The 22,882-nt window shown below is 38.4% G+C and overlaps 1 protein-coding gene across 1 annotated transcript in view; it reads right to left on the reverse strand.

Moving 5' to 3' along the window:
• hnrnpll (heterogeneous nuclear ribonucleoprotein L like) overlaps positions 1 to 22,882 on the reverse strand; it is a 34,343-nt gene that overhangs the window by 10,311 nt on the left and 1,150 nt on the right. Inside the window, exons 2-4 of the mRNA XM_066696634.1 lie at positions 4,867 to 4,985; positions 2,757 to 2,994; positions 149 to 236 (exon numbers count right to left, since the gene is read on the reverse strand). Coding sequence (XP_066552731.1) covers positions 149 to 236; positions 2,757 to 2,994; positions 4,867 to 4,985 — 445 coding nt within the window. The remainder of the gene's footprint in view (positions 1 to 148; positions 237 to 2,756; positions 2,995 to 4,866; positions 4,986 to 22,882) is intronic.

Consider the following 22,882-nt stretch of genomic DNA (forward strand, 5'->3'; position numbering starts at 1 on the left):
CTGCGGGTCTGCAGAATATCTGATGCTCTTCCACAGTTGTGAATAATCTGAAATAATCTGTAAAGTTAAAAGGCCATCCTGTATCTAGGGGAATAGACCCTTGCATAGCTTTCCTCTGGCTGAGGCTGAAGCACAATTTGAAAAGGATATTCCACCATCGCTTGAATCCCGTTCCGCTTGAAAATCACAATGCGCAGCACATTTCCAATGGGATTGCACACGGTATATAAAACATCCTGAAAGGAAAATGGAACAGGGGGGGAATAAATATAAATACAAATCAATAAGAATTCCAATTACTGTAAAATCAATTTTACAAGTAGTGGAAAGGAGTTCAATTTAAATTTGAGGGTCAAACAAACTGTCCACATTTACCACAGTGACTGGAATCCAGTGCAATTTCACAGTGTTAAACATGCAATCTGTCCTGGTTTTAATAAGGATAATCACAAAATTGAATCCTCACAAGATCTGAAATGTACTTCAGATCACAACGGTAAATCTATTTAAGGTATAAGATGTATTTAAGATAAAATCATCTTAAATATACCTTACACCTTTACCAATATGTATTCTTTATGACATCAGATCATCTAATTCACGTGTTTTAGGGTAATCTTCCGCATGGAAAGTTTATTTCATGAATTACAAAAATATGTTTTAAATTTCTCCTACAAGGTAAGAGAAGGGGACTCTATAGGTGAGCAATAGCTCCATGTCACTGGAGTTTCAAATCTGTTGCATTTAAGATCGATGGCATGTAAGGCAAGAATTGAAGATCTGGGGTCAAGGGTTTAAGCAATACCTTTATTCAGCAGAGCAAGACTGTACCCAAACACTATCACAATAGATTCCCTGCCTGATAGTAAACTATGGCTTTGCATTAATCCTGCTCTGTAGTGTAGGGTGTCAATTTAGATAATTGCACCTAATGAGCCGTGATAGGATGAGACATAACATGCCATAATACCTTGGCATAATGCTCGGCACCATACTTAACTTAATCAGTGTCACGTGAATCTGCAGAACTTCTAACGTCCCGTTGCGAATGGTCAGTAAATATGTAAAATCGTTCTGCTGTCAACACAATTATTTTATTAGTGGTGATAAAACCACATTTAATATACATTTATATACATTAAAAATTGTTTTTTTCACCACTATATATTATAGTGGTGTGTGTGTGTGAGAGAGAGATAAATAGCTATAAATACACAGATATGGTCAAAGTTGTTGGTACCCCTCCACAAAAAACAAAGAATGCACAATTTCCTCTGAAATAGCTTGAAATTGACAAAAGTAATTGGCATCCACCATTGTTTATTCCATATTTAGAAACAGACTTTGATTTTGATTTTGTTTTTCAACATAATATTGTAAATAAAACAAATGAAAATGGCATGGACAAAAATGATGGGACCCTCAACCTAATATTTTGTTGTACAACCTTTAGAGGCAATCAAACATTTTCTGTAGCTCTCAATGAGACTTCTGCACCTGTTAACAGGTAGTTTCAGGTTTGATGGTGCCTTCTCCAGACTGCAAGTTTCAGCTTTTTCCATAGATGTTCAATAGGATTGAGATCAGGACTCATAGAAGGCCACTTCCAATGTATTGTTCTTATCCATTCTTGGGTGCTTTTAGCTGTGTGTTTTGGGTCATTATCCTGTTGGAGGACCCATGACCTGTGACTGAGACCGAGCTTTCTGACACTAGGCAGTATGTTTTGCTCCAGAATGCCTGGATAGTCTTGAGATTTCATTGTGCCCTGCACAGACTCAAGGCACCCTGTGCCAGACGCAGCAAAGCAGCACCAAAACATAACCTTGGGGTTCATCTTGCGTCTCTTTGGCAGTTATCCTTGGTTCTTTTTCTGCCATTCGCACTATCCTTCTGTTCAATCTGGGGTCGATTTTCCTCTTGCGGCTGCGCCCAGGGAGGTTGGCTACAGTTCCATGGACCTTGAACTTCTTAATAATAATTGCAATAACTGTTGTCAAAGGAACGTCAAGCTTCTTGGAGATGGTCTTGTAGCCTTTACCTTTACCATACTTGTCTATTATTTTCTTTCTGATCTCCGCAGCCAAATCTCTCCTTTGCTTTCTCTGATCCATGTTCAGTGTGGTGCACACAATGATACCAAATGGCACAGTGACTACTTTCCTCTATTTAAATAGGCTGAATGACTGATTACAAGATTGGACATGTGTGATACTAATTAAATAAACTAATTAGTTTAGAATATCACTATAATCCAATTATTTATTATCTTTTCTAAGTGGTACCAACAAATGTGTCCAGGCCATTTTACAATATCTTTGTAGAATGAGCAATAATTCATCTCTTTTCACAGATTCATTGCTTTATTCTATGACATACCAAAAGCATGCAAGTATACATGATGCAATACCTTTTAATTTAATCACTTTTCAGGAGGAATGAAGCATTATTTCAATGAGCTGTAAGGGTACCAACAAATTTGACCACATCTGTATACACACATATTCAGATGTACACACGCACACCAGTAGTAAAATATTTTATTAACTCACCACTTACTATTTACTACTTATTCTATTTTTCAGCAATATCAACATTCCCAGGAAGAAAATACTAATTAAATGTAAAATTCAAACACTGCTGTACATCTCAAGAAATGCCACCCTCTCACTGCCAGGTTACATCACACACAGGGAGCAGTCCCCCCAAAACACCATTCTCATCTCTCTCAATAAGGGGACGTGTTCCCTCCTCACCGTAGTAATGGGGTACAGGGGGTTCTGGATGGACAGGAGCAGGACTTTGTTGCCGCTGTTGGGGTTGTCGGAGTTGGTGGGCCGGGTGATCCTCTTGCTGGTGGAGTAGTTGAAGAAGGCCTGCTGGCCCGCGATGTAGACGGCCTCGCTGGCGCCACACGCCACACACTTGTCCGCGCTCTCCACACCCTCAAACTCCACCAGGGCCTGGCGCTTGAAGGGCATCATCATCACGTAACTGCAAAACACGAGCACACAAACACAATTGCCATATATATTTTCATCTTTGACAAGGATGAAGTTGTGGCGGCGTACTGAACATTCATATTTGCCACAAAGTTGACCATTGTTTATGTAGGAATTGATATTCTCATATAGTGAAGTTAGCGTTCTCATGCTCAGTTTTAAATACACACAGGCAGGGATACATAAAGCATTAAAGTTAAGCATTAAAGTTTAAAAATGGCTCTGCTATTCCACAGAATGTTCTAAACGTCTGGCTACAAATAGGGTGTATTTTGTTCAACACCAAAAATGAAAGAAACATCGTATGAACAATGGTATACATGGTATACATGCAAATTTAGCTCATCCTTGAGAAAAAGGGATGTAATGTTGCCATTGTGTGCTAATTACCTGAATATTATATAAGTAAACACATGGACATTTATTCTTGTCATGTTATAGAGCTAAATATGTCATATTCCCTCCTACATGGTGCTGTGTAGCAAAACAAAAAATGTTTGACCTACACATTCAAAGAGTACTTATTAAAAACAAATACTAGGTAACTGATTAAGCCATTAAGAGCTGATCAAAAGATCTGAAAGGAAAAGCAATAAAACAAATACCGAGATGAATTAGACAATATCAGACAGAGACGTGGGTTATTTTTAACTTCCATATCAAGTAGAAAGCAGTCTGTACAATAATCTGCTGTTTTTAGGATGCCTTGCTTTAACAAAGTACAAAATATGAGGCTGTGACACAGATCAACTTTTCATGAGAACAAAACAAGCTCAGCATTGCCATGTTAATCCTGTGTTAATGTTACAGCGAATCAGTTACAGTAAATTGCCAACACCGCGCTGACTATTACAGCATAGACAAAAACAGTGTTTGCCACATACAGCACAGATCCATTACCACATAGACAAAAACATTGCCAACACTGTGCCAACAATAATATAAAGAGCATCCCCATTACAGCGCATTAACCCTGTTTAGACAACTGTATTACTCTTGATTATTGAAAATTACTTCTACTACTACTGATAATACATTCCTATTGAGGTTTTGTATTTTGGTGTGTTTTGTTTAACCTCAGTTGCTGTTGACCTGTCTGTCACACTGTATAGCAGAGGGGTATAGCTGGGAAACTAACTGTCAACACCAACTAGAATGGTTTCAATGAGAATTGTTGTAGAGTAGTATGTGAGTCTTTGCACACATTACATAACCCTTGGGCTATAGTATTCCCTTCATCTGGAAAAACAGTTTCCATAAAAGACTTTTTAAACAAAACAAAACTGTGTCTAGCATGAAACAAATGTGAAGGGTATTATTTTGATTTGGCAGTAGTTGAAGTCACAGTAGTTGTACAATCATTGGGTCTTTACAGGGTTAATGCGCTGTGATGGGGACGCTCTTTATAGGACAGGCGCTGTTATTTTTGGGTTTCCTTTCAAAAAAGGTACAAGAACAGAGGGGAAAGCATATCTTACCATTGGATTACTTCACATGACACAAATACATTTAGTTGTGAATCATCTGACTTGTGCGTTTAATATAGAAGCAGAGCGAACGTTGCATACAAAAAAAACACATTGTGTAATTTAATAAAGCAAACCAAGCTCGTAAGAAAGAGTACTTCACTAGCCTGCGAAGTAAATTATTTTCACAACATGTCAAGACAACAAACACAAAACCCAGCATTACATACCGTGAGTATCAGGGCAACATTTGGTTCAGCAAACTGCATTTGACATTACATTGAAAGGTTTATTCGAACCCTTTAATCTGCAATCGAGCGGTACTCGTTTGCTACCCCACAGTGAACATCAGGACCAGGCCCCAGCTGTGAGGACAAGCAGACCGGGGAAAGTCTTACCATATTGTTCCGAATTTCTCCAAGGCTTCCACCAGATCGGCCTCCACCACCGACTCACACAGCCCCCGGACATGGACCACAGGGGACGGGGCGATCCGGTGGGCATCGTCCCCATTGTCCTGTAAAGGGAGACCTCGGATTAGGAGCGCTAGGAGTCAAACCGGGACAGCTGGCTGTGTGCAGAGCAGCTGTTATCAGATGGTCGTGTAAAACTGCATAAAACACAGTCAAATGCATGCTAATGAGTTCAGAACTTGTTGCTTTTACATGCAAATGCACCCTGTTATTTGATGTACACCTTGTTTTCTTTATTCAGAGATGCCGTCCTGTAGTAGATTTTTATAGAAGTATAAATAACTGCGCTTACCACAGAAATGAGGGGGAAAAAAAATCATTGAGGAATGTAAAATTATGTTTTTAATTGTCCCCCTCTCAGGTTTTAATTTGCTTTTGTTCTTATTTCCAGTGATCTATTCTAAAGGCTGTACGTTTTTAATAGCATTTCCTTCTATTAAAAAAAGCACTGAGATCTGGGATTATATTCTGTTTTAAAATGTGTTTTGCTGCAATCCACCTAAGCACATGAAGGACATTTCAACTGCTTTGATGTCTTAGGTTTCAAAGCAAGTGGAACTCTCGACAGAAATAAAAATCATGTGCACTTGCCTAATTCTCCTCAGAAACAAAACTGTTTTCAACGCAACACACACAAATCTCCCAAAAACATAAAGAATCAGTCATTGTAAATTAGAATAAATAATGAAATTAAATCCAACATATAATTAAATAACAGTCAAGTGTTAGTAGCTAAATCAGGTGCAAATTAAAAGAAGTTAATGGTGAATTTCAGCCGAACATAAAGTAGACTTTGTTAGTTCAAATTACAAATATAAATGTCACCCTTTATTAATTTGATATAGGAAGGTGATATAAGCATTTCTTTGGGCATTTATGCAAAGGTTTATCCCACCTGGCTCCTTTCAGATGTACTATGGGGTCATATTCTGGCTGGATCGTGTGTGGTGCGAGATCAATCTCCAAGCATATTCATATCGCATTAACAGGTGCGACAGCTTCAACACAATTGAGCTTTAGAGGAGTGTCATGTGATTTATGCACTTCCAGGAAGGAGAAGAAAAAACAAAGGCTAACCACAGTTTTGTTTAGATGGAGAGCAAGAGTGGCAGGAGGGAATTTGGCGAGATACTCAACACATTTGAGAATAATGCAACCAGAACAGATGAACTCAGGGATGTAGGCTACATCTGTGCGAGCAACAGTAAAGAGCTGTGGAACCAAAAAATGTTCATTTTTAGACCGAATAAAAACGTTCTCCAGCTAGACCTTCCATCTGGCTGCTTTCCATCACCTGTCTATTCCAGGACAGAAGACCAATACAATGCATTTTACCAGTAGCTGACATCTCTGGATTATACAGACAAACCAGCTGAAATAAAGTTGTGGCAATTGAAGTTATGATTAGAATTACTTAAATAGGAGTCTTATTGCGTTACTTAAATATTAAAATCGACAATCTACCATCTCTGCCATCTGGAAGCACTAACTATTTATATTTGCAGGTCTAGTTCATATTTCTTGGTTACACTTGTGCCAGTAGAACTAAGGTAAATAAATGTACTTTGCATCCTTCCCCAGTACATGCATGCTAAATAGAGATAAGAATGATACCAGTGAAATGAAGGAGAGAAAGAACAAATGTATTCCTACAGTACTTTGGGAGAAACTAAGTGAAGGATATTGCTTCAGCTACAGCACTGTCTCACAGCTGTACAGAAAACTAGCCCCCGTTTCTCAATCTCAACATCCTCTCTACCTCCTACTCTCTTTTCATGTCAACTGTCTTTAGTCTTCTTTCATCTCATTGCCTGTGGTGTTACGAAAGCAATATCTTTTACAGGCATCTCGCTTCCCAGCGTCGCCTTGTAGTCACTTCCCTTTCATTCTGCAAGAAGCCCTCTCCTTCACCTCTCATGCGTTCCCCTTTGACAGCGAGGTGAAACAGTTGTCACTTTCAGAGGCAGTTCATGTGGTGTAGGTGCAGTTAGGGCAGGCAGCCCGTGTGGAAGGGTGGTTGGTCATGGCTTTGCTACACAATTGAGTGTGTAGGTGACACTTATGGGCTGTGTATTTTCCAGAGAAGAAAAATCTGTGACGTGCCAATACTGAATTAAAATAAAAAAGGAATATGAAGGAGTCTACCGAAAAGCTTTCAATGCAGGGAGATGTTAACATTTCCACCCACTCCACATCACTGCTGCAGAGCAAGGCAGATGTATACCATTTCATTTTGTTGAAGGGGAATTCAAGGATTTTCATTAATTTTGGTTGGACTGTCCATTACAGTCTATAATGCATCTCATCTGCATTTTCATTTTTTCCAGGATTTTGTTTTTGGGCTGGTTTGGTTACTGCTTAAAGGAAGAATTCCAGCAAAACCAGAATGAACAGACCTCTTCAATTGGCCTCTTCATGTCTTTATACAATAAATACAAATTGTTTTCCTCTGGTACACCACTCATCATGTCAACCCTATCAAAAGTAACTTTGCAATGAAACGTGACCAGAGCACTTCCTCCATTCCAACCTTGATATTTGGAAAGAGTAGAGCCTTGGATTTTTGGCATTACGATTTGCCTTTAGATCTTAAATCAGATGTATTTGCATGCTAATTGCCCTGAAAATGTATGTTTAATTCGCAGTCGAGAACAATGTGCAATGATACAACTGACAGCTTGGAAGCTAAATCAGGCAAAGAGTGAGAACGGCGAAAAAAGAGCAAACTGAGGCGTGAATGTAAGCGATTAGTGCAACTGCTTAACTTTTGTGGAGTGGAATGAAGTGCTCAAGAGAAATGGGAAAATGAATCGTCTCATTCACATACTACATCACATATAAAGATAATTTTCATACAAAAATAAATGGCAAGAACACAAAGCCCTAGTAAGAAGTTTACAATACTGTACAAACTTTCTGTGCACCTTACTGATGCATACATATTGCCGAAGAAAGTTTTTCATATGTTAAAAAATAAAAAGCTGGTTTAATACATCTGATTTAATCTGAAAGGTTTTTTTTTTTCTCAAAAACATTACAGAGCCACAATAACGTCTAATAATTTCTGATACAAATCAATAATCAAAAAACAGAGAACTACCTTTTGAGTTTCAGCCAAAAAAGGTGTGGTCAAAAGGGAATAATTTTTTGACGTCACTGCAAATTGGACACCAGGATGCCGAATGAATCCAGCTGTTAATTAATTGTGCTGCTAAGGGGCTCTGCAATCAAAAATGCCATCAAAACATTGACAGGAAATGGTCATGAACATAACAATATCCCAGCAACTTTTCATATTTTGGCTTTTTAAAAAAAAAAAAGTGTATCGGTTTTTGGCTGACCCATGTCAGCTTCTACAATAAATCGAAACTAAACGTTTTCAAGTTCCCCAATGCTCCAAAGCTGCAGTAGGGGGAACCAAAAGTGCCATCAAAAAGATGACGGTTGAAATGGGAAGCCCCAAAAACTCACAACAATAAACAAAAAGGATCTCTATTTTGTGAAGTGACATTTTCAATCTCCCAAAGCCTTCAAATGAATTGCTTGAACATCCACATTAATATCTGGCAATATTAATAGGGCTCTGATTCTGGGACTGTTATGCTTCCTGTCATATTACAAGGACAGGGTTATCTGGTGACACTTGCTGACATAGGAATGTCAAGATATAAGCATTTTCTCCTTTGCATACAGTGAACGGAAAACCCTGCCATCTTTAGCACCGTTACTTGCTTCTCTTGGCACTATGTAAATGTGCCTATGTAAATTGGAGGTCACTTGGCTTAAGGGTACAGGAAGTAGAATAGAAATTAGGCTTTAAGTAATCAGACGCAGATAATCAAATCGTCAGGAAAGCACAAAGGTCAGCACAGTGGCATAATGCATCAGTAGAGTGACCACAGGACTCGCTTAAATATCGCTTAAAAGATCAAGCAAAACAAAAGGTTCAAGATAAGGCAAGAGTCACACTCTATAACCGATGGAGGTTAAACTACCTTCAAACCTAATCAAGGTGGATGTGCCTTTCGTTTTTGTTTAAATTCATTTGCAGATGAGCAAACAGATCTTGAATGACTGAAACTGAATTCAACAGCACACTTTTAAAAGTCCATGTGTTTGACCAATGTACAACACACAGGGGAAGAGAGGAAATGGGAACAGATTTCTTTCTGCATTATTATTATTGTCATTGTCATTTAGCTGACGCTCTTATCCAGGGCGACTTACATTTGTACCCATTTATACAGCTGGGCATTTTAATGGAGCTTCTAAGTGAAGTACCTTGCTTAAGAATACAACAGCACTGCCCCACCCAGGATTTGAACCCACAACCTGATGAGTCCAGAGCCCTAACCACTACTCCACAGTGCTGCCTCACTGTGTGGAGTGAAGGGGGGTGTTTGGGAAGATGGTGAAAGAGTATTCTTAAATCATCGGATTGTAAAAGTATTTCCAATCGATTAAGTAGACCTTTGCAATAATGAAATTGGTGATCATTAGAAAACTTCGCCTGGATCTCTCTCAGCCCTCAAGGTCAGTTCAAACTACTCGGTCAATGAAAATTAAAGTGTGTGTAGCTGGTAAACTTGCTATTGTTTTCTTCTTTCTTTCTTTTTCTACTAAGTATGACTGAAGTCTAAAATGTAACAGTATGCAATTTACAGGTGTAAAATGCATTGTGAAATTGTGAACGGGACCATTCAACTTTATTCAATCTGAATTTTGCATTAAAATGATATAAATTTAACCGAAGCAGGTTTCCATTCCAATCAATGCATTTTAAAACAAGACCAACTGTTTACTATGCAATCCGACATGCAATTATATTGAGCCGAGCAGTACAATTACAAATGCCGGCTTTGGAGGTAACTGGGATAATGCAGAAATTAAAGCACTGTCTACAATGTGGATGGAAGATAAAGTTAAAAATAAACTGAAGGAAGTGTATGAGTGCTGCGGTCTATGAGGATATAACTATAGAAGCGATCACAGAAGGCTTCAATCGATGGTTATCAATCACTCGCCCGACCAAGTTAAAAGGAAAATAAAAACACAGACTTTAAAAATTACAACAAATGCAGTGGAGTCCAGAGAAAAGGTTGCAAATTTTTCAGAGGAACTCAGAAGAAATACTGAGCAGCTGCTTGGATTTTGTGGGACATATGGAACTGCAGCAGACAGCACCGAAGACACAGACACTTCTGAAATACTACTACTATAATATATTATATGTGCTGTATGTGTGTGTGTATGTAATAGACATTTTCAGATTATAAATCTCAATAGGCTATTGATAACTAATGCATACGATTTCTTGGGATTTAATGTAGATGTCCTACTAAATGTGCTTCGCTTTCGGGTGAATTGCATAACACTTTTAGACTTGCAAAACTGAAGATAGACATTTGAAAAGGGAAATATATTAATTTGATTCCCCATTTAACCAGCTTTTTTTTTATTATTATATTAGAAAGCTTCTGCTGCAAAGGGTTAAGATTACTTTAAATGAAAATATAGAACCGAACAACAGCCTATATAAGTTGTGATTATAAATACATCACATACACCTGTAAGCAGACCTAAATGTCATCCGTAACTGGTTTGTTTGCGCAGATTTATTAAATTCCCGACATGCATTTCATTTAGGCCTAAATTTGAGGCTGCCCAGGGCAGGCCTAATAAGTGTGAACGGGGTCTTAAAAACAAACTGAACCGGAGGGTTTAAAGAACAATGGCCTAGGTTTTTAGTGGTGTACATCATTTTGTTTTGGTTTTTCTTGGTTTTCTTTTTTAAGGCCTTCAGTATGCTAAATGGTTTCTCAAGATTCGCCGGATATAGCACAGCAGAACTGGTTCAGTTGGAGCCGATAGAAACATCCGCTTGTGTTCGGCGGTTTGGAGTTGCTCTCTGCAAAGGTTTTTGCTCAGGAGATAACGGCGCCGACATTTGCGGTCAGAACAACGCCAAAACAGAACAAAAAAAAGGTGGTTGTAAAAATTCACGTGTTTTTATCAAGAATAGCTTTGCGGAATGAAAAGTGCATTATGTGCACAGTAGCTCAAGGTGAACATCAAAGGGGTGTGAATTCGATTGCCGACAAGTCACAATCGGCCGCCATACAATGTTCCTTTACCCGGGTTTTGTGTCGTGTTCTAGCTTCACAAAACCACTATGCCAAAAACCGGTTGCGAGTCAATTCAAGCACACAGACAACATTTGCAAAGAAAGAAAAAACAATAGGGTTTCGTATTTGGCAAAGTGCATGAGCATGGTGCAAGGCAAGATAAGGAGGCTTCTCTCAGTTATTTTTAGCAGGCAGCTGACATTTAAGGAGTGGCTCAGAATAAATGTAGGCCACATTGTAAAAAAAAACTCCACACCATGCATTGTGATACACGGGCAATAAACAGGAGGAGGAATGTGCACGGTGGGAGAGCTGTGTGTACCTAGAAGAGTTTCATTAATTGTAGACATACACCCTTACTCAGGGTGACCTGCAGTCCTACACTAATTTAATGCAAGTTTCATAATTCAATATGAGAGATCTGAGACAAAGGCCTCAACAAAGTCAAACAACAGCAGCATGTTACAGAGTGATTTCCCATTTCCCAACTCAATTGCCATTATATTGCAGGTGGATTTGCACATAACACCAGTAAACAGCTCAAAACAGCTGGAAATAGGGTATGTAGCATTCAGCACCCATGCCAACTTGCTTAAAATCTATAACAGTATGGTTGTGGTTGAATGAGAGTTTGTCAGCTATCCCCAGATACTCTTACTGCTCTCTATATTACGCACAGTCCTGTAGATCACTATCCATATAAATATATTCATGGAGCAACAATGGCATGCGTTATTGTATATTTTTAAAACTTTGTGATATTCCCCATCTATGCTTAGACTCATATTCTGCTCACAGACTTTCCCTCCACTGTCCTAATCATGCACAACATAATACAAAGGCCAGTAAAGTACAGTGTAAGCATATTCCCTAACAGCCACAACAAGGTGATCACACACTTGCTTTAAAGTGATTTCAGGCTGATTATACTTCAGCAGGGACACGTGCTATAAAATGAAAATTCCCAACAGCCAATTTTATAAACTTGCATGATTCTCAACTACACTTTTTATTCTTTTAAAATAAAGAATACACCAGTGCAGCACGCAGCACAAAAACATTGCAAGAAAACCTCGCCATGGTTCGCTTCAACTGTTAATGAATCCTCTAGAGTTATTTTTTGGGTCAGTGTTTGCCACCCTGTCAATACTTTTTTTTACGTTATTGGATCTAAGTCCCCTACGTTCAAGACGTCGGCAAGATTCGTAGCATCTCACACTGATGCTGGGGACATGCCAACTCCAAGGCAGTTTTCTCTGTGACTGACATACACTCCTGCCCAAAAACTAGTGTACATCTCATCAGAAGCTTATGGAGATTCGATAAAAGGCCCTACTGAAGGAGCTGAAGAAAAAAATTATGATGTATGCTAATATCTTTCAGATCCCTGCGGCTGGCTTTTTAATGGGTTACGAATAATGATCAAGAACCAACTGGGAATGAAACTGCGTGAAACTCTCCCATGATCATCGTTCTGCTGAACTGCTTTGATAGTAGACACAGCACAATTTTAAATGATATATCTAAACCCTTCCAGTTGTAAAATCCTGGAAGGGTTACAATCTCTCTCTCAAGCTCATTCATAATTCAAAATAAAAAATAAAATCTGCTGTACTTTGTATTTAGCATTAAAATGGTGACCATTTACCTCAATAATATTAAATATATATATATATATATATATATATATATATATATATATATATATATATATATACTGGTTTAAAATAATATTCTGTGTTTAATTGCCTGCCGTTGACGTTGTGAGTGTTGAAAAGGTAGAAATACCAATTATAGGTGTGATGCAATCTTCGTTTTCTGTTCGGGCTGAAATGAAAAATATTTTCTAACAGCCTTGCTCACCAGTGTGTGCAATTATTTCATTGAATCAGTCCCTTAAACTAGTAAAACAGTCAAGAATGCTAAGTAAATATGGGGCTCACTCTCTTGAAATGAAAATAAAAAAAACAAGATTCTCTAGGCAGTAATTACATTTTGACTTTGCTAAATGTTCAAAACAGTACAAATAAAAAGATCATGCATGAGAGTTATCTGTAAAAAAAAAAGAAACACTGCAATCTTCTCGGCCTCATCCGTTTTATTTTTGTCTTGTTTTGCAAAGTTTACTTATCAAAGCTTTAAAAGGAGAAAAAAAAAAAAAAAGCATTCTTACAATCAGCCTGAATTCACTTTAAAGCAAGTGTGTGATTACATTGTTGTGGCTATTAAAACTGCACAAGGTAGAGATAGAAACGTTAAGGAAGCAATTTCATGATTTGAGATTTGTTTTAACTCTCCTGATCTGTCCACACATGCACCATTTACAAATCAAAATATCATATTATGTATCATGTAGAGCAAAGACGACACCAAATGGCATTGTATTTGCTCAGTACTATCTAGGTGTATTGGTCTTTAAGCAATTCAATCATTAACCTTCTTTCCAGTAACTGTGCCATCTCCCCAGTAGGTCAAATGTACTAAACAAATAAATAAATAAGGGTGCTTTTGTACGTCAGAGGCCATTTCTTATCTGTAAGTGTGTTTGTATCTGAACAGGTTTTATGACAATACAGTAATTCAGGTTTAGCTTGTGCAATAGAAATGACACGCAAACAAAATTCAAAAAGTGTAATTTGAACTGGATCTATCAGGATTACCAAAAGTAGAAGTCAGTAGAAGACTGAGCCTAAAAACATTCAAATAGAATTGGGAAGCTTTAGCCCACGACCCCTAGATTCTGGGCCCCCAAAATGAGTCCAGTCCAAAAACATGGTCATCTTGAGGAGCAGGATTTTAACAAGATACCATCCCATGATCCCAAATCCAGTAGTTGATCAGCCCAGTCTGCCATTAAAAGACCATTTCAACCACGGGATTCCCAAACCGGTCATGGAGGACCCCCTGCCCTGCTGGTTTTTGTTCCAACCCGAGCTCTTAATTGCTCAATTGATTCCTTAATTGAACTAACAATGCAGTATAAGGCTCAATTATATAATTAAGAGCTCGTTTGGAACGAAAACCAGGAGGGCAGGGGGTCCTCCAGGATTAGTTTAGGAAACCCCAGTTTTAATCAACAGATGCTGGTTGAAAGTAGTGATGTTACAAAACCCTAGACCTGGAAGGCGGCAGCGCCTTCTATTTTTAGTTTTATCCAGATTGTTAATTGCTTAATTGAGCCAATTGTGGGTCCTTAATTAGTCAGAACTTTCATGCGTTCCAGGTATCCTGTGGTTGGTGATTTAGAGAGACCTATAAAGCCTGCAGGATTTTGGTCCTCCGGAACACGGTTGACCACCCCTGCACTACATGCTATTATACCCAGGAATAGCAAAATGGGATACTATGGATTAGTGGTCACCAAGCCTGGTCCTGGGAAGCCCCAATCCATCAGTTTTCATAGGTGGCTTCAATCAGTGGCTGATCATTATAGCTGACATTGTAGCTCTGCAGGACCAGGGTGAAGATCTCCAATTTTATCATGTTATTATAGTTATAGCATCTTAATTGAACAAGGATGCAACAAAAATGTCTAAACCTCACTGAAGCTGGTTCTCGTTTTTATTGCTGCTCTTGCTCTGTTATTGTTATGCAATTTAGAAGAACTTGGCATGGTTTTTACACACTAACATACAATGTACTACACATACACAACATTACAAGAGTAACACCAATATAAAACAAAACAAAAACAAAAACCGGGAAAAAATCTGCATTACATTAAAGTACAGGCTTGTATTCATGTTTATTATGATGACCATAATTGCATCTATTTGGAATCACCAATTATTTTTGTTTTATATGGTGAGAGTTGACAGTTCCATCCGGATCTCTCCTACACCTCCTATACTAATGCAGGAGAGAAGTCAGCAAGCGAATAAACCGCGCTGATAAGCCATCTGCTTTCCTTGCTACCGTGCAATTGTGCAATGTGCTGCAAAGCTGTAGCATTGTGGGGAGGATTGCAGCACTACAGAGATCACAGGCTCCCAATAAGCCCAGGTTGTGGTGGAACAAGCTGTGGAATCCCTGACTCAAGCCCTGCCAACAATCTGGGTGACACTTGGGTGATTGCAGTCAAAGCAACCACGACACAAACCAGATTAGAACCAGTGCTCTCTGGACTATAGGGCTCAACCCGGCCGAGGCTTCTAGCAGCCGAGCCATCCGGGAGCTCATCAGGGGTGCAAATTATGACACACCCCTAACACAATCCTCGGGGGTGACTGCAAGCTTTATTCCTTCACTGCAAAGACACGGGAGCAGTCTCCGTCTGTCCCATCGCCCAATCAAAGACTGCCACGCTGCATCAAAATGCTGCTCCTTATTACTTTCCCTCTTTCGGTGACACCAAACCAAATTAGGCAATCTGAAATGGGTGGAAAGCAGTCACATGGAGAGAGAGAGAGAGACAAAAATCGTATAAAAAGGCAAACTGAACACTGTGCTTTAATACACAGTGTACGGAGAATGAGAAATGTTTGACCACTGACCACTGTGTCAATGAGATCTCTCCAGAGCAAGACTGGGGAGGTTTTTCTGGTGAGAGAGGAGGCCCTCTGCGATCGAGCAGCTGAGAGAGACGCCATGTAGAAGTTGTTTTGCTAAAGATGCTCTTGTGGCAGGCAGGCCTGAGGGAAGGCAGCGCAGACACAGTCAGCAGGGAGGTAAAAATGAATATATAAATAAACATACAGCGCTTTGAGACAGCTCTGTTTGAACTCGACAGACATTGAACCCAATTTCAAAGCACAGGGCTTCTAGTGGTGTTCCGGCCTGATCCAAAGAATCAGCCCGCGTTTGAACCCCTATTGAAGCTCTATTGATGAGGGAGAGGAATAATCCACACACAATGCACTGAAGTACAGTGTGGGAGACATTAACTGCTTTCGTAATGTGCAATTGGAACTACAGCACTGTGCAGTCGATTCTCATCACAGGAACTGCGGGTACTTTGACAATGAAGGTGTCCTTACTTTGCCGGAGAGGTTATGCCAATTATAGGCTCTCGTTTTACAGCACTACGCTTTATTTTTTAACAGCAAAGCAGATTGGCCATTCTGAGGTATAAGAGGTTCTACCTTACAGAAACGCGTGCCAAAAATCAACTTTATGTTTTAGTCATCCATTTTACAGTACATTGAGCACATCAGACATCAGTTTTTTCCTGCCCCCCTTTTTGTATGGCAATACGGGTTAAAAAAGCTTTTCAAATTCACAGCTCTTTCACAAGAATGTTTTAAATCGAAAAAATCTAATTAAAAATCAAATGAGTTCTGTAAGGGGTAAACAATGGCTCTCTCAATCTATCACCACAACTACTATGCACTGATTTTTTATTTTTTAAGGGATTAAGGTCTTGTTTTCATATTAGCACAGCACTACGCCATGTGGAATATGTGATCACAAGGACCTTCATTAAAAGGTTTTACCAGCTTAATATTCATGTGCACTGCAGTCAAGCATCTCATGAGCTGTAATGCAGTACAGTATTGTTTTTCTCACAGACTAATTCTCAATTGTGACAGCTTTGGGTTATATCCCTCTACAACAGGTAACTCCAAAATAAACCTTAAAAATACAAAATCAATAACACAAATAATGTATTTTGAATGATGTCACCTAATCGAAGTGGTTTGCATTTTTTATAGTTTCAAGTTGAATTCAATGACTTCATTTAAAACAAAACTATTACATGGTTAGGCCTTCTGTCCACAAAAAAAAAAAAAAAAAAAAAAGGTCAAGTGGCATACATTTTGAGGTACATGTATATTTTGTATATTATATTAAATGGTGTTGCCCTTGAAAATCTAAACACTAAAAGCCGCAACCACAGGATTTCACTTTCACAATTATCTATCTATAAAATCTATATTTACAGACAAAGACATTTATTTGGCCTTAGATCTCTGTGCATTTAAGATTAAATGAAACAGCTGTTCAAGGAACATAAAACTATTTCTTTTATATTAAACAAACCAAACAAAAAAATCCAGAACTGCCAGATACTGCTAAATAAAACAAACTCACAAGCAAAGTGGACAGACCGGTTTGATTTTCAGCACTTTGTGAAGAAGGTAAACACTGGAGGGAGGAATAGTGACATTGACTGGGAAATGTTAATAATGCTCTCCAGCTTTTTGGAACGTTCTCTAGCAATGGGCATTTGATGTTTAGAGCAGCTGTTTGGAATTCAGAAATTAAGTTGCATAATTCAATTACTCTGTGACTTTGTAGCAGAGCAGTGTGGAGGGGCACAGGGAGAATTAATTACGCCAACCGCGGCGAGATTCGTTACAGAGGCTCCGGAGCGAAAAACATCTTTGTCACCCTGTGATTAGCCTTTGTTTTCATAAGCAAATAGCAGTGTCCTTGAAAAACATACAACAAACAGAACATACACGGAAGACAAACTTTCAATCAGGGGTCAAAGGCTGTCATGCAATTAGAGACCAGCTTTATCAGTTTGCACACTGACACCAACAACTACCAACTTATTGTTGTGCTGTTAACCTCAGCCTGGTTTCAATACCGTCAGGCCTTACTAAAGCTTTGAGGATTGGCTATAATTAATCCAATATGGTACACATGCTATTATCTAGTACAGATTAATAATTGCTGCCTTGTGGTTCCTATGTTTACCATTCAGCCTCAAACACTTTAAATATAGATACAGTAACCATGCCATCCTTTTAACACTACACTGAACACAGTCATGCACTATGAAAAAATATGTAAATTAAAAAATAAAAACCCTTATTATTATTTTTATTATCCAGGGCAACTTACATTTGTACCCATTTATACAGCTGTGCATTTTACTGGAGCAATCTAAGTGAAGTACCTTGCTCAAGGGTACAACAGCACTGCCCCACCTGGGACTTGAACCCACAACTAAATGACTTAAATCCAGAGTCAAAAATCAAACAAAGCACATGCTCTCTGCAGTCAGGCTAAAGTCACGTTCTTGTAGCGCAGATGTCTGCAGTTCTGCATGAGTCTGCACGGCTCCACCAATTGGAACGCTGAGATTCTGCAACTTAGGTCTGAAAAGTTCATTTTCTTTATACCAAATATCTAAATAATGTCATTTAACAAATCACCTGTGTATTTGATGCATTAAACATTGTACCAGATGTTAAAAGACTGATGATTAAAGATTTCCTATAAAACCTGTTAGTTAGGGGCTCTCAGGGACTGTGTTTGTGCAGATAAAAATGTGGAGTATATTATTATTTGGATTATTGTTAATTTATAACATATAAATAACACATTTTCCGATTAACTGTACACATATTAGTATTTAACTCATGTCCATGTTAGTTTTCGCGTTTATGAAGACAATCCCCATTCATTCAACAAATGTATTACCCTGTATTACCCTGTTTAGCACGAATTGTACCTGTAGTACTAGAAATAGTACACAGTAATCCAAGTGTGTAGTGTGTAACTGGTATATTAGGTTTTATATTGTAGGTTTTTATCTTTATCTTGTTTTATATTAGGAGGTATCTTGTTTAAAGTATACTTATATTATATTTTTTAACGGTCTTCCCTGAGCCAAATCCAAACTATGTTTACTTCTATTGTGACATTTAGAAGTCTTTCTAAAACAAACCATTTGTTTTACGAGATGTAATGGTTAAATCATCCCTTCTCTTTATCGGGGGATGAAATGGATCAGAAAACAGTTTTGTGTACAAACGGTGCAATAACTTCTATCAAAACACACAATTTTCTGGACATTTGCCCTGGGAAAGTCGTCTTTTCTGCAAGGCTGAACGCTACAGAATTAAGGCTATACCGTAGGACCCGATAGTACAACAACACATAAACAAAGGAGGACTCCCCTGACACTCGTTGAAGCCATCAGAGATATTGCAGAAAATAGCATGCTTTCCTCTGAGTATCAATCCTGAAAAAATTTCCATTTAATGCATCAACGTCCACTCTGTGTGGTGCTGTGTAATGTTTCAATGCTATCTTCACCTAATTATCAAGCACACAAGCTGTTGAAAAATGCTAACATATCACAGAAATAGCTGATTAGTGCAAAAGGGAAATATTTTTACTCAAGGGCTTCAAATAGTAGACTACCATGCACAAAGCAGTTTGAAGTATTTACACAACACTAAAGACTCCCAGCACTTCAAACAGCAAGGCAAAATACGAATATAAATACGCCATTTTTTTCTCTTTTTTTTTTTTATGGAGAGCACATAAGATCCTCTTTGTGATTCTCTGCCACACTAAAGTTAATCTCTGCTTCAAATCAAATTACCAGTCAGTCATCATTTCTAGTTGCAACACCTAATGGGCCTTGTTTGACAGTTGATTCTTCCTTCTACAAGGTGAAAACCCATGCTTGTAATTTCCTGTCGGCGGCAAATGCATTTTTGTTATTCACAAGTACAGCGTTACTCTTTGTATCCTTTGAAAAGCACTTGTGTAATACAGTATCCTTCTATATAAAGTATTGATGATTGATCATATTGTACTTTTATTAACCTTTCAAGTCACCTTGGATAAAGCCCTCTATGAAATTAATATTATAATAATAATAATGTTGCTGCAAAAGTGCTGTACCATTCATTCTCTAGACGTCAAACACTTTCACAAACAACAGCCCAAAAATGAAACCTCGGCTAAGTAGGCCAGCCATTCAGACGATTTGTCAGAAGACGGTTCCAAGACCACAGTACACTACTGCTAAAAGCCCTTATTCCCAATGCAGTCTTAACCCTGGGAACATCAAAAATTTTACATAACTCTCAGTACCAGAAGCGGCACAAATAAAAAGGCATTAAGAAGACATTGGTCCAAAATAGTTTTATAAACACAAACCAGCCTTCGTGGATGTCTAACTAGTAACATACAAACAAATCAACTGGAATTTATATAACAGATGTATTGTACTCATTTCTGGAGCAGGCAGTCTTCATATGAAACAGAAAAATAACAATTGAAGCCTCCATTAACTTGCCATGAATCTTAATCTCTGTGCTCTAGCTGTGCAACCTTTTACAAAACAGGTTGATCAAACTGATATCATCAGCATACCAACACCAGCTGCAAAACACCACCTGTTTGAAAAAACAACACAAACAAAAATGAAGAACCATCTTCTTTGAAAATCTAAGTAATGATTCATAGACTGGGGTAGTGGCAAGACCCTAAATCAACTGATCTATACAGTGCTATCTTAAGTAGACATTTTTACAGACTGCTACGAAGGCCTTGCTCTTCCTGCTGCTCCTCGTGTCTAAGTACAACTGGCGGGCAAGAATGATGCGTTTCAACGCAGTGCGAATAAAACGGTCACTAACAGATACTGCATTTGCTGTCGGTTTGTACTCTTTGGAATTCTTTTTTGTAGCGAAAGTCACATTTGACTAAAGCGTAATCCTGCAGATGAATATAAAAACACACGGTTAAAAAATATCTTTGATTAGACGTCCACAAGTAACATTTAGTCAAATACATAAATTCCATGCTCTTTGCGTTTCATTTCTAATATTCATTTTATGTTCTAAAATACACTTAGGTTTGTGCTGTTCATCACAGATGGGGAAAGTACCTTGGGTAAGGTGACTGGCGTGAATATTACATTTAGTTAGCCTGCAATTAACACATTTCCAAACCACATTCTATCAGTTTCTCTCTCTGGTGAAAAGAAAATGACGGTTCTTTTAGCGTTGAACTCCAAAAGTGTTTCCATTTTCCATTATAATTACCCTCTCACTGTTCTTAGCACTAGTGACATTTTTAATTTGTCTTTCCGGCTCTGAAGGTGCATTTATTTATTTTGCACAGCAAACTATTCCATCCTAAATTTGCCTGGTTAAATCAAGAACAAACCAATTCAACACTCATGTCTTTCAGTAGGTACAGCATTCACTGCAAGATGTAAATGTCAGTCATTCAAATAGATCCAAAACTAAGTAAAACTGCTAATTGCATCAGTAAAAGCAAAGCAGGGCAGCGAGCCGTGACAATATGCAATGCCATTCTGATCCTGTCCAACACCAAGTCCAAGTAGCTGCAAAAGGTTGGTGTTTCTCCATTTTAAACCTATCACATTCGACAAAGAAAAATCAATAGCTAATTTATTGGACAACCTGGCTCTCTTTTCATACCGGGTGCAATCCCATTAAAGCAAGAGGCTCGACTAGAGGCGTGCATTCATCTGTGGTACACTGCCAAGCATGGGTCCTTACTACGGGCAGATTTGCATTGCCCCCTGCGTTTTATAACTTGGGATGAAAATGAGCAATATTACAGAAAGTGAATTAACGTTTGCATTTGCATGTGGCAGATAACGTTAGTAAACAAAATGTAAAATGATCAGTGTGGTAGAAAACCTATCCAGAAATGTCTCAAAACCACTTAAGCATGGAACAATAGCAACAGCAAAGCACCCTCACTGTGTATTTCAACCGAGTTACAAATCCTGTAATTCAGTGTGTAAAGAAACAGACTATTTTTGTACAGCGAGACATAATGAAATCACTGACTATTATTTCCCCTTCCTCGAGCAATTAAAATTGATAGGTAATCAGTGGTCTATTGGCAATAATGCTCAAGCTTTAATTTATGTAAAGTCGGACTGAGCACTGCTGAGATAAAAGGGAATTTGGTATCATCTGTAAAGCAGCTGGTTCTTTTGGCTCACAGGCAGAGGACTCAAAGCTTTTCCTCAGATTTGCACAGCCTTGCTGGTAACCTGCCTAGCATTCTGCGTTACTAATCTAAGTACTACTTTAAATGCTTTCCGCTAAATGCAGTCTACTATTAATCTGAGATGGCACAGAGTGATACCCAAAGAAAACAGGCTTTTCTTCTCCAATCATCTGGGTTTAAACTAATTGTTAGATGGTGGGGAGACAACACAGGATTACAAATGACTGGAGAGCAACCTGGAAGCTCTGAATATCATCTAGCAGTTTGCAAGGCATACACTAATAATGTGCGACATTAGGCAGGACATGTCATTGTGATATTATGGAAAGCAAGCATTTGAAAAGGTAAGAGGCAGAATATATCAGGACAGATATATCTCCAGTATAAATCTTTTTTTAATATCAACATAAAAGTGTGCAAAAGGGCTCTTGCGATGTGTTTCACAATTATCTGGGTTTTTGAATGAGTGAAAATTATAGGTCATAAAGGTGACATCATAAAGGTCAAATATGTCCTCTATTTATTCTCAAGGTGTTTTCTATCAAGTGATGGAGTACATACACATAACCATCACATGAGAATGAGTCGAGGGAGTTCGTAAATGCATTTGCTCACTTTTAAAGGCTAGGGTTTCAGAAATTGCATAGGAATTATGCACAGAAAACATAACAATAAGGTTACTGGTCTCAAAATAAGAGGTACAAATACATTGATCTGTTTGGTACATCATTGCTAAGGGCTGTGAAGGCATTTCAGATCCCTGCAGCAAATGCACTTGTTCAATTGCAGTGGGATGTTTTGTTTGCACGCTGCTCTTGTATATCAGATTATGAATGTGCTTCATTGCAGCCACCTAAAATGACATTGACACGTATTTGCATGTGCGATTTTTTTTGGGTCTCCTGGCACTGCCAATCATGCAGGTAGTCTTTCGCATGGTGGATTACAACAACTTCCTGCATGCTGCACAATCTAGCAGCCTAGCCCAATCGACAGAGGAAACTAGATGCAGAAATGCCCTTCTTAAACACTACAAGCTAACCAAAAAAGAGGAGGACATTTCCAAACTAGGAGAGACATTGTTTCTGGCTGTCGTGGTCTGGTTTCATTGTGTCGTATGGTTACATATGTAACAT

This window comes from Amia ocellicauda, chromosome 23 (genome assembly GCF_036373705.1).
Source record: "Amia ocellicauda isolate fAmiCal2 chromosome 23, fAmiCal2.hap1, whole genome shotgun sequence".
Lineage (NCBI taxonomy): Eukaryota > Metazoa > Chordata > Actinopteri > Amiiformes > Amiidae > Amia > Amia ocellicauda.